Source organism: Gopherus flavomarginatus, chromosome 8, assembly GCF_025201925.1.
Source record: "Gopherus flavomarginatus isolate rGopFla2 chromosome 8, rGopFla2.mat.asm, whole genome shotgun sequence".
Taxonomy (NCBI): Eukaryota; Metazoa; Chordata; order Testudines; family Testudinidae; genus Gopherus; species Gopherus flavomarginatus.
The window spans coordinates 13159197-13175899 of record NC_066624.1 but is presented as its reverse complement, the minus strand read 5'-3'; the positions used below and the strand labels follow the sequence as shown (position 1 = coordinate 13175899).

Sequence of the window (16703 nt, the reverse complement as noted above, 5' to 3'; positions counted from 1 at the left end):
CTGGGTCTCTCTTCTCCATGCTAACTGCCCACTATCCTACAACAAAACTCACCAACCCCTTCTCCCATTACAGTGGTGTGACCCAAAAACCTTACAATACATATAGAAGCTTGAACTTGGACAAGACAAGACATGACAGACAGACACAAAACAGTCCTTTAGGACGCCAGTGCCCTCTTAGGCCAGGTCATTACAATACTTTTGTATAACCCATTTTTGTATAATATTTAATTTCACTGAAACAGAACATGTCACCAAAATATATCACGTTCTGTATTAATATGCCTAGTAGAGAATCTATTTGCCAAATAACATTTCCTGAATTTTTGCTGTTGTCTGTATTGTTACAGACACACTTGCTGATGGGTATTTTGAAATACATTACCAAAGAATTGAAACTGGTGTGATTATATTGTATTTTGACAAAATATGCAGAATTTTAAAATATTGTGTGCAGTATTTTTAATTTTTTGGTGCAGAAATCCCCAGGAATACCTGACACAATCTGGGATTTCACCACTTGCCCTCTGTTGCAGATATACTAGTTGACATTTTCAAGGCAGTTCAAGAGATTCAGCTACATGTCCTCTATCCAAGCAGTGCAAGAACTGTGGCTAAATTCCCTGCAGTGTTTTAAAAAATCTCAATCATTATTTTAATTGTCCATAGACATGCACGTATTCATCATAGAACAGAGCATAAAAGTAAATATGACCCCTGATTCATGGAGCTTACAGTGCAAATCATGTTGAGCAGAAGACAAACTACATAGACTGAAGGCTGAATCTTCATGGGGAAGGTGAGAGATTTGGGGAAAAAACAATGTATATGTTCAATACTTGAGATTATTAGTCGTCAGTCATTAATGAAAGTCCCCTGACAGCAGTGTGCCTTGAGAAAGGATTTAAATGTGGCAAGAGAAGCTGTGTTTTCCGCACAGAGGTATACTCTTGAACAGAAAGTCACTTTACACAGAATCAGAGTTGCAGGGTGAAATCCTGGACCCTACTTCATTCATTCACCCACGATCCTTTAGACCAGTGGTTTTCAACCTGTGGTCTGTGGACCCTTGCGGGTCTGCAGACTATGTCTAAGGGGCCCGCAAACGGTTGTTGTTACCATAGAATAGTGGTTTTCAATCACAGCTAAGATTTCCAAAGGGGTCAGCACCTCCACTTGAAATTTTGTAAGGGTCCGCAAATGAAAAAAGGTTGAAAACCACTGCTTTAGACTTCTGATGAGAGCATGTAAATTGATTTATGAAATTACTAACCTGTTACCAAAGACCACACTAGCAAAGTCCATGATGAACTCTTCTGGTATCCTTAAAGAAAAGGTCAAAAATATAAGACAAATATATAAGTGTTCTGTAACCACAGATTCACACCCTTCTCTCTCCAAGTTATGTAAACCATTCTATAATTCAAAACACATAATTTTATCAACATTTTACCTTTTTTCCTCAGTTAGAACTACCATCAGATTTTAAGGAATCACTTAAGTTCAGTTAAATTGAGAGGAACACAGCCTAGCAGGATTCCACTACCTTTTATAGCAGGGGTCTTAGGAACGCCATTTCACCTTTCCCTCTTTCCTTGGATAGCCTTTATTCTCTAAAGCAAATGGTTAGATACATCAAGTGTGAATTTCAAAGATGTTCAGCACTGGCCTCGCTGCTCTCAGTGAAGTCAATTGGAGTTTTACCAGTGACTTTAATGGGAGGAGAATTAGGCCAATGCTGGGTGCTTTGGAAAATCCCAACTAACACTTTTTGGTTTTACTTCCATCTTAAAAGTTCAAGGGAAAGAGAAGGAAACGATTTGCAAAGAATGGCACCGCAGAACGATGTGGAAATCTCTGGAATAGCTCAGAGCACTTATTAAAAAGCCACGTTACATGGAACATGCAATATTATTAATCATTCACATAACACCTTAACGCACACAGCAATTGAAGATCACAAGAGAAAAGGAAAGGTCCCTGGCCTGAATGGCTTATTGGTTACAGGTAGGATAGGAACAAACAGGAACAAGGTAAGAATTTACACAGAGTGGGGTATGGCCATTAGATCTTGAATGCTTAGTGGTAAAGGTGGATTTTAAATAGCTTCTTGAAGGGGAAGTTTAATTTACATTAGTGGGAAGGGTATTCCAGGCATATGGAAACACATGGAGGAAGGCACAGAGAGGGAAGTGGGCAAGAGGCAAAGAGGAGTGCTTTTCTGGCTGTGTGCACGTCTCCTTCTCCATGAAAGGCAATGGTCCTACAGTACAAACACTGTCTGTATTATCTGGGCAAGCGTTTTACCTGAAACACGCCAGCAAGGAACAAGGTTCCATATGGCAAACAACTCTTCTTGGCTTCTCCTCTGTAAGGGCTGAACAAAGGGGACGTAATGCTACTTCTCAATGCACTGTGTTTATTGTCCCGGTGTCGATTACTCAAACATAAAAGTACTACTAATACCACCTTTGCGACTTCATTATTTTTGCAATTCAACTTATGTTTTCAGAAAACCAACAATGTGCAGACATTGTCCCTGGCTCAAGCAGCTTACATTTTAGTCCAGTCACAGAAGGAAGAGGTCAGACAAACAGTGCTGAGCTAGAGATGGTGTAAGTATCCAGCAGTGATCATATTTCAAAGGATTTGTTGAAAAGAATGTTTCAAGGAGGGATCTGTGGGACAAGGAGCAGGCTGCGAGGATACCCTTATCCAGTGTTATTGGACCACGTGCTGACCAGCGCTACAAAACTACTAAGTATGCAGAGAAAAATATTCCTGGCAGTGGTCACAGACTCACTCCCACTGGTTCCGCAGCTTCTGTTTTGCTAAATGAAAGGTGAATCTGAGAGACTGCTATTCTCTCTGCTGATGAAAGTGTATGCCTGGAGATAACCTGCCTGTTGTGATACTGGATGACAACTAGAGACAATCAACAGTGATGTAATCAATCCTAACTGGGTTTGTCCTCCCTGCCTCCTTTTCCACTAGATCTATTGAGGCAGGGTAAGGAACTAAAGACCATAAAAGCAGCTCAGAGTTTATTTGGGTTTTAGACCCCATTGGGAGTTGGGCTTCTGAGTGTTAAAGACAAGCACACTTCTGTGAGCTGCTTTCAGGTAAACCTGCAGCTTTGGGGCAAGTAATTCAGACCCTGGGTCTGTGTTGGAGCAGAGGGGTGTGTCTGGCTCAGCAAGACAGTGCTGGGGCCCCAAGCTGGCAGGGAAAGCAGAGGCAGAGATAGTCTTCACATGTCAGGTGGCAGCTCCCAAGGGGGGTTCTGTGATCCAACCTGTCATAGGACCCACTTGGTAGAAGGAGCCCAGATAACCTTTCCCCCCTTCCCCTGTGTTTGCTCCACCCCTCTGACACAGGGTGATGCTGGTCAGAAATACTGTCACACAGCTAGTGGGTTTTGCTGCCCTCACCTTTCCCCATCCCCTGCCCCAGGGGTAGCAGATGGTGATGGACGGGGACCATTGACTCCTCTCAGAATTTCCTGTCCCTGTGAAATCTCAATGTAAAATATGAATGAAAAAGATTATTCTAATATAGAAAATGTTATTACTGTAACAGTGTACCTATTGGGTTTCTGAGAAGTGGGTAGGCGGAAGCCCACCCACTGCTAAAGGATCTCCCCCCCTAGGACCTTTGCCTGTCTGAATCCAGCCAAAACAGTTTTCAGCCTCACTGAAGGGAATGGTAAAGAGTACAGGGAAGGTGAAAGCAAGAATATGACTCAAGCCCATAACTTCTGGAGAAGAAATGACAGACAAATTGCTGACTCTCTGCTCTGGCCAAATTCTGATAGCATCAACAGGAGAGGCTGTTGCTCAGCCAGGTACATGTGTTCTTCACACATCTGGTTGTGGTGCCAATAAGAAATCTTGGTCCAATGATCCATGCCAGTTGATGCACAGGGAGATATTTCTTTGGTTAATTAATACATCCCTGGGGCAGTGAGTGTGTGCTTTGTCTCCAGTTCAGATATGCTGTGCCATAATATCAATGTCATTTCCCACAAGAAACACTGAGCTTGTGAAAAGAGCCAACACACCTAAAACATAACTTTCAAAATCTCTTCGCATGCCCTTGTGACCAGAAAAACACTATTTACTCATTTAAAAATCTAGCCTCAAGGTGAGCAGAGACAATGATTTAAAGAAAAAAAAATCATTCAGAGATGAAAATGTTAGAAGACATCTCCCCTTAAATTAACTAGTTTATTAGAATCTCCCAAGGGTAGCAGAGAAGACTATCAGTGTAAACTTCTAGATCTGACGGCAGCATGAATGTACAGGCAAGTGAACTTTTATGGCTACGCCAGCCACATTAACAGCAGCAATGAGGCATGTGTATTGTCACTCTTGTGTACTTTCCTCTTTTAATAATCCAGGCCAATCCTGTAACAAGAGTCACTTAGGCTGAGTAATGAAGACCTTCCTGTGGGAAAAGTGCTGGTAAAAATATGATTAATCTATTAGTGGGAGGGGAAAAAAACCCACATACAAGTGTGAGGCAATGGCACTGTGGTCAAGTGGCAAGAGCAGGGGACTGGATATCAGGAGTCCTGGATTCTGTTTCCAACTCTAACACTGACTTGTGCTTTGGAAAGTTTCATTTCTCAACCTCAATTTCCTCTGTACAACTGGGATAATATTTACCTACTCACAGGTGGCATGGAGGTTTTATTATTTCTTGAGTACATTAATGCACTTCTTAATGTCTGCCACAGAGAAGACAAGGCTCCTGCCTCATTCTAGGCAACCAAGTTCAGACCCAGTACACGAGATGTTAAAGGACTGGAAAGTCAAATATCCAAGTGGTGCAAATTTATTTAAACAAAATGGGTTAGTGTTGAAAGGGCTTCTTAGGAAAACGCAAAGGAGGCAGGGCAATACATTGACCCAGATGAAGAGGGAGACTTCCAAGCAGTAGGGGTAGCATGGAAGGTGACACAAAGATGAAATGGAACAGAGTACAAAGAGGGATGGGGTTAGGCAGGAGGCTTGGATGGAATGAGGGGATAACAGAGGTCAGCAGCCCCTGCTAGCATCAAGGATGTGATTGCCAACAACCTTGAGGAAAGTAGCTTCGGTGGAATGAAAGAGGCAGAAGCCGGAATTGCGAGAAGCTAGGAGAGAATGTTTGTAAAATAATTTGAGATCCTGGCACAAAAGATGCTACACAGAAGCACAAAATATTAAAACAATGCAGGGTACAAGTTGTGTTTTCTCTTATTTCTCCCCATTTCTGTGTTCAGCAACAAACCAGGAAGATCACTACTCTGCAGTGAAGACTAGCTTATAGTGCCTGAACTTCTATACAAAGATATTTTCTCTGGATAGACTGAAATGGATTTTGACTAAGTCTTTGTAACAAATATTGTGCTTTGCTGGCTAATTAGCACAAGTGATCACAGCTGAACAATGCAGTAGGATTTCATGAGTGTTATATCATTGCCCTTTCAAAGCAAAAAGTAGGACAGTTCCTCAACTTCTGAAATGTTGTCATTGTCTTAGCAAACATAATGACAACAAAATATTGCATGGTGGGTGTGTGCGCGCATGTCACATTTGTATAACCTACATTAAGGACTAAATCGTGCCATCTCCCCAATGCGTGAAATTTACTGCATGACTTCAGTGCCAAATCATATCTTATACATCGCCTGAATATTTCTCCTGGCTTCACATGACCTCATTATCCAACTATTACATGCAAATGACATCTGAACAGGACCATCTCACACAGCTCAGTTGATATCATGGTAATAAGCAAAGTGATAATCAAGCTTTTTTTGGGGAGGTGGGCAATAGATGGAAGGGGTGACTCAAGGATGAAGTGGCAGGCTCAGCTCTTTGTTATCTTGCATCTGAAGGATGAAGAGTTCTCTCAGCAGGTCCATGGGTGTGATGCTATATTGATCACTCTGACGTTTTAAAAACAAACCTAACTTTGAACAGCTATAATATATATATATATATTTTAAAAGGTAGTGTTTGGTGAAAGCTTCTGGTCTGACAGCCCTGGAGCCTCAAATGCTCTATCTACTGAGCAGGTACAGCCCAGACAGCAATAACACAATTTCCTTTATACTACACTCCTTGTGTGTGTCAGCCATGATCTGGAGAAAAGCTGGTTAGGGTTGTGGCTGGTTTTACCTTCATGTCCAATCCTTGGAGTCTCAAGCGTGACTGCCAATCATGGTAGTGCTTTTGTGATGGAGTTACTTGTTCACGGGGCACTGGACTGAGAACACCAGCTCATTTCACAAAGGCTGTCACTAGACAGTATCAACTTTTGGATTATACTGACCTGGGCTGGTTTTCAACTGGTGACCTAGAGGAGACCAGCCTGAGGAATTGGTAATGAGACACAGAGCCTCTCTCTCCCACAAAGAACAACAACATTCAAAAAGTTGATTACAGCGGCCTGTTCTCCTACAGGGAAGCAGCTGTACAAAAACAGTTATAGTGAGCAATTTAGATGAAATAAATGGACATACCTAAGCTCCTGGAGATCTTCCTTAAAAACCTACAAAGACAAGGAATGTACAATTTACATGCTGTAGACCTGAAAACTGGTTCCTCATTAAAAAGATATACATTTACAAGAACTAAAATAGTGGTTACTTGCTTGTTAGAGGCCCCCCCTCATTTTTATTCCATGCTAATAGTCCTGAGATGGCAAAATAGATGCTGGATAGGATTTCCAGACATGCCTAAGTGACTTAGGACAGAAATCAACATTCAATGGGACGTGTGCTCCTAAATCACTTAGGTCTATCTATATTGCCCACCATTGGCAGCAGCATGTAGGGCATAAGTAGCTACCTGCTGCAGTGAAAGGCAAGCTGTGACTACAGTGTGGTATGTAGCTACATGAATCAGTGAAAGGCTCTGGCAGCAGGACTCCTAAAAATAGTAATGTAGACGGGAGAGGCACCGCTTTGGCATGTAGAGAGCTGTGTAGCGTACTTACCCACAGGGTTGAGGCTTGTCTTTACTTGTCTAAGCAGTGCCTCACTACTATTTATACACTAGATAGGGAATGTGCAGTGCATGTACTCTACACACTGCTGGAAGGAGTGCACTTTGTAGATGCTCTTGTAGACATATTTAAAAACTCCACCCAGTAGTTTTAAGAAAAACCTCTGTCATTCCATCTTTATTAAATAGACATGTTCTTCCTTTGGAATCGTGTTGTGGTCACCTGAAAACACTTTAGAGGTTCTTGTTTAAACTATTAGAACAAAACAGAAGTTGCAAAAGATAAATTCTAACCACTAAAGAAACTTCATCACTGTAACAGTATGATGGGAGATCCCTCCCAACACCACCCTAAGACAGAGAAAAAGAATATCTTGACACAGTCGATGCCAGGAAGCTAAAAGCAGGCATATTTAAAATAGAAAATAAAATTAGACAAAAAGGAAAAACATAAGTTAAAGTAAAGCAAGAGATAAGGGAAACAAAATAACACAATCATATAGAACAATGGGGGGAACTGAGGCAGAGCAATTAAGTGACTCGTACAAATGCACATAGAACGCGTAGCAGAACCAGGAACAGAACTCAGGTATCCTAACCATACCATTGTCTTTCCTCCAACATACACATACAAGGCAAGGAAAAACTAGTGTGCAGCACAATTTCACAGGGTTTTTTCTAAACACACACACACACACACACACAGAAAGATAGATAGTGTGAAAAAAAGTTGATGGCAAAAGAAATTACGAAATATCAAAAAAAAAGACTGCTACAAAAAGACGACAAATAAAATAGACAAGCACAACCAGAATGCAAGCTGCTGAAGCAGAAAATGGATGCAAGTAAATCTTTTCCATAAATGTCTGCAGAAGTATCTGTAAATCTGTACTTCAGGTCTTTTTAAAAACAGAACGACAAGATAAAAGATTAGTAGCAACAAATGCATTCCCAGCAGAGATCCTTCTACCAGTTTCACATAACCTTTTTGAGCTGAGCGACACACCCCTGCGTGGAGAAGTTTATGCAGTCATTTGCAAGTGACACAACCTTAATTTATCAAGGCATCATGCACTCCTAGTACTTACTTCTTGTTTGAAAGTCGATACGGGAAGCCGCAGGGCCTCTCTGAGGAGAGTATACATGCCAGAGATGAGGGAAGTGAGCTGCTCTTCTGACAGATCAACGCTTTCTGCAATCGCCCTCACAGATTCTTTGCAATCTTTTCCTTCCAATGCACTAACAACGACTGCAAAGAAACCAACAGGATACTTCTTTAAAATGGAGAAAATGCGATGTGTGCGTGCACATCCAAGCAAAATTATGGAAATATTTGTGTGTATGAGGAGGCTGGTGTTCCCCCCCAGTATTAATATATCACCCCATGTCTTTGTAAACACAACTGATTGTCCACCAGGTCTGTTATGCAACAATATTTTGCACACAAAGCTCAGATTGATGGAATCAGAGTTATGGTTTGAAGTGGAACTGTCAGCAGCAGTGGATGAGTTTGATCCACTCAGGGAACTGGAAATGGGATGCAAACACTTTCATCATTATGTACTGCTGGGGGAATTCTGCACCACTGCACATGCACAGAATTTATGTTCCCCATAGAAAAACAACTTTCTGACAGGGAAGCCACAAGAGCGGTCATGTGACCCTCCCCAGCAGTATGTTTTGGTGCCCAGGGCAGCCGGCAGAGAGGTAAATCACTGTGGGGCAGAGGGCAGGACTGGGGAAGACCCAGCTGGTTGCGCTTACCTTGCGCTGGGCTCAGCTGCTAGTCCCTGGTGGGCTGGATAGGATGGGACTTCCTCTTCCCTGCACGGCATCCAGGGCCAGGTCAACCCACCCCCAGATTTCTCCCCAGGCTCCAGGAAGCTCTGCAAACTCTCCCCACTCCCTGCACCCATCACTCCTCAGCTACAGGTGGAGGGATTACTGTATGGGGAGCTGTTCCTCCATCCACCCAACCCCTGTGCATTCAGACTCCCTCATATCCAGACCGCCCCATTTAGACTCAACCCCCACATCCAGAACCCCCTGCCAAACCCCACTCCCCCTGCACTTGGATCACCCTGATGAGCCACCTGCACCCCGACCCCAACCAGCCGCATCTGGATCCTCACCCACCGAGCCCCACTCTCCCAGCATCTGGACCCCCACTGACCCCGCTACGGAGCTCTATCCCCCCACATCCACCCCGTCCTCTGCTGCTGAGCCTCAACCACCTTCACCTGGACCCCCCTGCAGAGTCCAATTACCATTGCACTCATAACCCCCCCCAACAAGCCCCTCCCAACAAGCCCCTGTGCATCCAGATCCCCCCCCAGCACCCAGCTCCCCTACTGAGCCACCGACACCCAGATTGTCCCACACAGAACTCTCTCAACTCACACCTGGATCCCCCAATGCTAAGCCCCTCCACACTTGGATCCTGTCTTGCTGAGCCTGTCTGCCCACACCCAGTGCACCTGGCATGGAGGGGCAGGACCCTGGAGCGTTTCTGGCGCAGGCCAGGTCCTTGCGCTGTGTCTGGGTTGGGTGCAGCATTTATCCACAGAACAGATGTAATATGGGCAGTGCCAGTACAAGATTTCCCACAATGTTGGAAAATGACTCAACCCTAAAGCTGAGGAATTGTCTTTAAAGGAGAAGGGGAAGATTCCTTCTTTGCTAAAACTGCCTAAAAGAGTGTCAATTAGTACCAGTGGTGAGGATGTTTTTTCTGTTAACGTCTGTCCAGTAAGTGCACGTCCAGACTAGAAAAGCAGGTTGTGTTTTAAAACACATTAGCTGGTTGTGAACAACCCTAGCAGGGATAGGAGAATGGGAGGGGGCAGGTGCTGAGATCAAGCTAACACATTTTCAAACACAATTAATCCAGTCTACGGTAAGTGCAACATATTGTTTAAAATCACGTCAGTTACAACATATCAGCTAGTACAGTGGTCCCCAATATGGCGCCCGCCGGGGCATTTGTGCGCACTCGCCTACTGACAAGGGAGTGCCCCGCCGCCGAGGAGCATGGCTGCTGGACAAGCAGCCGCCGAAATGCTGCCAAGAAGCGGCAACACCAAGAAGCTTTGCGGCGGCATTTTGGCGGCAACGCTTTTTGATGAGGCCGCTTCTTGGCAGCATTTCGGCGGCTGGTCATCCAGTGCCCGCCACACTGAAAGGTTGGGGACCACTGAGCTAGTATGTTTTAAAACAACCTGTTTTCCTCATTTGGATATGAGCTAGAAATTGGACTGGTATCAATAATCAAATAGGCTACCAAGCAGCCACATGCCAACAAATGATCCAAGAAGCAAAAGGTTCTTCTCTCATGAGTATTGAATCCTATGAGTATTTCTCTTCAAATCCATTTGATCTATTTTACAATGTATATTACATCAGGGGTTCTTAACCTTTTTCTTTCTGAGCCCCCCCTCCCGCAATGTGCCATAAAATCTCCATGGCCCACCTGTGCCACAACAACTGTTTTCTGCATATAAAAGCCAGAGACAGTGTTAGGGGGTAGCAAGCAGGTTAACTGTCCAGGGCCCCAAGCCACCAGAAGCCTTGTTAAGCTAAGTTGCTTGGACTTTGACTTCAGCCTGGATGGTAGGGCTAGAGGCCCCAGGCTTCAGCCTCATGTAGTGGGACTTCGGATTTCTGCCCTGTGCCCCAGCAAGTTTTAATGCTGGTCCTGCTTGGCAGACCCCCTGAAACCTGGTTGCGGCCCCAGACCTCTGGTTGAGAACCACTGTATTACACTACCCTAGAATGCCTACCGTTTAATCCAGCACGCTGTTTAGAACTGCACAGCTTTACTGGATAGATTGGAATGCTGGTAACCACATTATAGTAACATTTTCAGTTGATCCTTTTTTAAGATTGACTATTGGTAGGCAGCACGTGCAGTCGATGGAGCACAGGAGACCTAGGTTCTCATTCAGGCTCTGAAAGTGACACAGATGACTTATCTGCACCTTAATGATATAACTCTGAAAACACCAAAAGTTCTTGTGAGTTAGGTAAACTAAACGCTGATTGAGATCAGTGAATAGAGCGTGCTGTAGAAGTGAAAACATTGTTTTCAACATGAAACATTTCATCACGCATCCACTGAGTCAGAGCTAACATGCCATTAGTTTCTGCTGCCAGACTTACATTCAGGGGAGCTTGTAATACCTTTGGCAGGATAAACTTGAGGCTCTGGTTTGCAAATTTCTACACCTTCAACTCAGGGGTTGTATGACATTGCATATCATTTTGATATTAGCTATAATATATAAAAAAATTCACCATGCCTTCCAAGGCAGCCAATCCTTCAATGGAATAATAGTTTGTAGTACATGTACACTCACCATACACCAGCATGTAAGCAAGAGGAAAAGATGGGTAGAGGGAGACCTGTGCTAGCTCGACTTATTTTGGAAAAGTTTGTTTCCTTTGGTTGTAAGCGAAAATTAACTAACAGTTTGGGAGCCAATGGAAGATTGTTTACATGCTCTAGTTATAGGAGCATTTTTGAGAGACTGTTCCTCCTACAGTAGGAAGTGGGAAATCCACAATGAACTCACCATGAAATGTTTACCACTGACATTAAACCACTGGTGTTCATAAAACTGAGGTTCTGCTGTATTGCAAATATTTTCACAGCACCCTCCCAGCTCTAATGCGGAGTGCCTGTGATTTTTCCTAGTTATTCACGCTAAAACATTTAACAGTCTTGCAAATTGCACGGGCCTGTCTGTGCTCTCTGCTCCAGCCTGCACCACATATGAATATTTACAAGGCATTGGTGATGGTTGCTGCCAATCCCTGTTTAATGTGAAACTATGCACATGTGCTACATCAGAAGTTAAAACACCTTTGTCTGAGAAATTCATTCTCTGGATGGCATCTGCACACCCTGTTCTCTTCAGATGGAGAGGTTTTTATGAATGAAAGTCAGGTTCTCAATCACAGATGTGAATATGAACAGGTTATATCACACAGGTAACCTTAGTCTGATGTTGTCGAAACTGGTAACCTTGGGTACCAATGATATGAACTGAGCCTGGATCTCACACATAATCTTGGGTACTAAGTTCATCTATATTGAGTCACACAAATAAACCCCAGCACTGGAGGTAAAACAAAAACAAAAACCTATGGGATTTAGGGAGAAGAGGGACATGTTCTTGGCGTTACTGTGTTACCTAGTTTCCAGTCCTCCCTCAGTAATAGTGGGCTGGACAAATATGGATATACTTTCAATTTTACTTGACTATCCAGTGAATCTGCCAATTTGTAATTCAGTCGCCCACAATTATTACATAGCTGCCGATCTAGCGTCAGTCACAACGTGTTGCTCCATTCTCACCCCAATACACTAGCACCATGAAGATTCCTAATGCAGACTAGAGCCAGACCATTAGAGCCCTGCACAGATACAAAATTTGTATCCGCACCAGATACACAATCCGAAAAATAATCTGCGGATGCAGGTATCTGCGGATTTGCAGGGCTCTACAGACCATCTTAATCTAATAGCTGTCTACTTGTCCACTTCTTGGAATTCTTAGCTCTATGTTATTCAGACCCAACACTCTCAGTAACTGGTTTGATCAGGAGACCAAGCATGTGGCTTCTGGTACCAAAGAAAATTCAGTGTCCCAAACTGAAGTGATGTCAGTTGATTAAAGGATATGAGCAGGACCTTTCTATCCATATGGGGAGTGGGATGGTGGTGGTGGAGAGGTGCAGGACCCAGGGGGAGCAGGACCCCTCCGCCCGTTGCACGGGTGTGTGTGCAGGACCCCCCGGGGAGGAGCTGGGAGCCCAGCCCATTGTGTGTGGGGTGAAGGATCAGGAGGCCCCTGCCCGTTGGAAGGGGGGGAGCAGGAGGCCCCTACCCATTGGAGGGAGGGGAGCAGGAGGCCCGGGGAGAAGCTGGGAGCCCCTGCCCGTTGCAGGGGGGGAGGAGCCCCGGGGAGGAGCTGGCAGCCCCTGCCCGTGGCGGGGGGGGGAGGAGCCCCGGGGAGGAGCTGGCAGCCCCTGCCCGTGGCGGGGGGGGGAGGAGCCCCGGGGAGGAGCTGGCAGCCCCTGCCCGTGGCGGGGGGGGGAGGAGCCCCGGGGAGGAGCTGGCAGCCCCTGCCCGTGGCGGGGGGGGGGAGGAGCCCCGGGGAGGAGCTGGCAGCCCCTGCCCGTGGCGGGGGGGGAGGAGCCCCGGGGAGGAGCTGGCAGCCCCTGCCCGTGGCGGGGGGGGGAGGAGCCCCGGGGAGGAGCTGGCAGCCCCTGCCCGTGGCGGGGGGGGGAGGAGCCCCGGGGAGGAGCTGGCAGCCCCTGCCCGTGGCGGGGGGGGGAGGAGCCCCGGGGAGGAGCTGGCAGCCCCTGCCCGTGGCGGGGGGGGGAGGAGCCCCGGGGAGGAGCTGGCAGCCCCTGCCCGTGGCGGGGGGGGGGAGGAGCCCCGGGGAGGAGCTGGCAGCCCCTGCCCGTGGCGGGGGGGGGAGGAGCCCCGGGGAGGAGCTGGCAGCCCCTGCCCGTGGCGGGGGGGGGAGGAGCCCCGGGGAGGAGCTGGCAGCCCCTGCCCGTGGCGGGGGGGGGGAGGAGCCCCGGGGAGGAGCTGGCAGCCCCTGCCCGTGGCGGGGGGGGGAGGAGCCCCGGGGAGGAGCTGGCAGCCCCTGCCCGTGGCGGGGGGGGGAGGAGCCCCGGGGAGGAGCTGGCAGCCCCTGCCCGTGGCGGGGGGGGAGGAGCCCCGGGGAGGAGCTGGCAGCCCCTGCCCGTGGCGGGGGGGGGAGGAGCCCCGGGGAGGAGCTGGCAGCCCCTGCCCGTGGCGGGGGGGGGAGGAGCCCCGGGGAGGAGCTGGCAGCCCCTGCCCGTGGCGGGGGGGGAGGAGCCGGCAGCCCCTGCCCGTGGCGGGGGGGGGAGGAGCCCCGGGGAGGAGCCGGCAGCCCCTGCCCGTGGCGGGGGGAGGGAGGAGCCCCGGGGAGGAGCCGGCAGCCCCTGCCCGTGGCGGGGGGGGGAGGAGCCCCGGGGAGGAGCTGGCAGCCCCTGCCCGTGGCGGGGGGGGGAGGAGCCCCGGGGAGGAGCTGGCAGCCCCTGCCCGTGGCGGGGGGGGGAGGAGCCCCGGGGAGGAGCTGGCAGCCCCTGCCCGTGGCGGGGGGGGGAGGAGCCCCGGGGAGGAGCTGGCAGCCCCTGCCCGTGGCGGGGGGGGAGGAGCCCCGGGGAGGAGCTGGCAGCCCCTGCCCGTGGCGGGGGGGGGGGGGAGGAGCCCCGGGGAGGAGCTGGCAGCCCCTGCCCGTGGCGGGGGGGGGGGGGGAGGAGCCCCGGGGAGGAGCTGGCAGCCCCTGCCCGTGGCGGGGGGGGGGGAGGAGCCCCGGGGAGGAGCTGGCAGCCCCTGCCCGTGGCGGGGGGGGGGTGCAGGAGCCCCGGGGAGGAGCTGGCAGCCCCTGCCCGTGGCGGGGGGGGGGTGCAGGAGCCCCGGGGAGGAGCTGGCAGCCCCTGCCCGTGGCGGGGGGGGGTGCAGGAGCCCCGGGGAGGAGCTGGCAGCCCCTGCCCGTGGCGGGGGGGGGGGTGCAGGAGCCCCGGGGAGGAGCTGGCAGCCCCTGCCCGTGGCGGGGGGGGGGGTGCAGGAGCCCCGGGGAGGAGCTGGCAGCCCCTGCCCGTGGCGGGGGGGGGGTGCAGGAGCCCCGGGGAGGAGCTGGCAGCCCCTGCCCGTGGCGGGGGGGGGGGTGCAGGAGCCCCGGGGAGGAGCTGGCAGCCCCTGCCCGTGGCGGGGGGGGGGTGCAGGAGCCCCGGGGAGGAGCTGGCGGCCCCTGCCCGCGGCGGGGGGATGGGGGGTGCAGGAGCCCCGGGGCGGAGCTGGCGGCCCCTGCCCGCGGCGGGGGGATGGGGGGTGCAGGAGCCCCGGGGCGGAGCTGGCGGCCCCTGCCCGCGGCGGGGGGATGGGGGGTGCAGGAGCCCCGGGGCGGAGCTGGCGGCCCCTGCCCGCGGCGGGGGGATGGGGGGTGCAGGAGCCCCGGGGCGGAGCTGGCGGCCCCTGCCCGCGGCGGGGGGATGGGGGGTGCAGGAGCCCCGGGGCGGAGCTGGCGGCCCCTGCCCGCGGCGGGGGGATGGGGGGTGCAGGAGCCCCGGGGCGGAGCTGGCGGCCCCTGCCCGCGGCGGGGGGATGGGGGGTGCAGGAGCCCCGGGGCGGAGCTGGCGGCCCCTGCCCGCGGCGGGGGGATGGGGGGTGCAGGACCCCCGGGGAGGAGCTGGCGGCCCCTGCCCGCGGCGGGGGGATGGGGGGTGCAGGACCCCCGGGGAGGAGCTGGCGGCCCCTGCCCGTGGCGGGGGGATGGGGGGTGCAGGACCCCCGGGGAGGAGCTGGCGGCCCCTGCCCGTGGCGGGGGGATGGGGGGTGCAGGACCCCCGGGGAGGAGCTGGCGGCCCCTGCCCGTGGCGGGGGGATGGGGGGTGCAGGACCCCCGGGGAGGAGCTGGCGGCCCCTGCCCGTGGCGGGGGGATGGGGGGTGCAGGACCCCCGGGGAGGAGCTGGCGGCCCCTGCCCGTGGCGGGGGGATGGGGGGTGCAGGACCCCCGGGGAGGAGCTGGCGGCCCCTGCCCGTGGCGGGGGGATGGGGGGTGCAGGACCCCCGGGGAGGAGCTGGCGGCCCCTGCCCGTGGCGGGGGGATGGGGGGTGCAGGACCCCCGGGGAGGAGCTGGCGGCCCCTGCCCGTGGCGGGGGGGGGAGCAGGGAGGCCCTGCCCGTTGCAGGGGGTGGTGGTGCAGGACCCCCGGAAGGAGCTGGCAGCCCCTGCCCGTGGCGGGGGGGGAGCAGGGAGGCCCATGCCCGTTGCAGGGGGGGGAGCTGGCAGCCCCTGCCCGTTGCAGGGGGGAGCAGGAGCCCGGCCCGAGCGCAGGCGGGGAGCGCAGCCCGGGCCCGGCCGTACCTGTCAGCAGGCGGCGGAAGGTTTCCTGGCTCAGGCCCCGCAGGCCCCTGGCCATCGCCTCCACCTCGGCGGGCAGCCGGGCCCCCAGGCAGCTGACTCGGCCCAGGCTGCTCTCGCCGTGCCCCGGGTGCGAGTAGGGCGGCGACCCCGCCTTCCCGGCTGCAGCCATGGCGGCCCGAGCGCCCGCAGCCACCCGCCCGGCAGGCCGCTCGCGTCCCCAGCGCGCCCCCTGCTGGGCCGAGACGGAAGCGACCGCGCCTGGCCCGCCGCCGCTTGGGAAACTGGGAGGTTGGCGAAGGGGCTGCGGGGACTGGGAGGGGGTGTAAAGTGCTTGGGCCCGGGCTTAGCCGGAAGTAAAGTCATGCTAATAACTCCCTGCCGTGCCTAGGCCATTGCCGACGTGGTGCAGATGTTTGCAGCTAGCTGCAGGTCCCCCTGTAAACCAATTCATGGCCCTATTTCATAGCCAGCATCTGTAACAACAGAATTAGAGACACACCACAACACAGGGAAAAGGCACTCTCCTGGGCTTTCCCTGCAAGCTCTACTGGGATTGTAGGGACGGGACAATATAGAAGAGTGAAAGAGAAATGAGGCAAATACAAATGAGAACAAGAAGGTGCCCCAGAGAAGCATGATGCAGGAGAACAGAGAAAGAAGCCAAATCCATCAACATGAAAGAAGCCTGAACAGATCAGCATGAGAGTGAAATCAATGGCAGAAACTGGTAGGCACTCTATGCACCTGAGAGTAAGGAGGAGAAAGAAAGAAATACAAAAGAGTAAAAAGAAGGGGAAAGAG

At 51.7% G+C, this 16703-nt stretch overlaps 1 protein-coding gene across 1 annotated transcript in view; it reads right to left on the bottom strand.

Annotated features, from left to right (window-relative positions):
* The window catches only part of COMMD5 (COMM domain containing 5), a 35516-nt gene extending 19408 nt beyond the window's left edge, over positions 1-16108 (bottom strand). Inside the window, exons 1-4 of the mRNA XM_050964549.1 lie at positions 15903-16108; positions 8084-8244; positions 6512-6540; positions 1274-1324 (exon numbers count right to left, since the gene is read on the bottom strand). Coding sequence (XP_050820506.1) covers positions 1274-1324; positions 6512-6540; positions 8084-8244; positions 15903-16071 — 410 coding nt within the window. The 5' untranslated portion in view covers positions 16072-16108. The remainder of the gene's footprint in view (positions 1-1273; positions 1325-6511; positions 6541-8083; positions 8245-15902) is intronic.
* Positions 16109-16703: the final 595 nt, after the last annotated feature.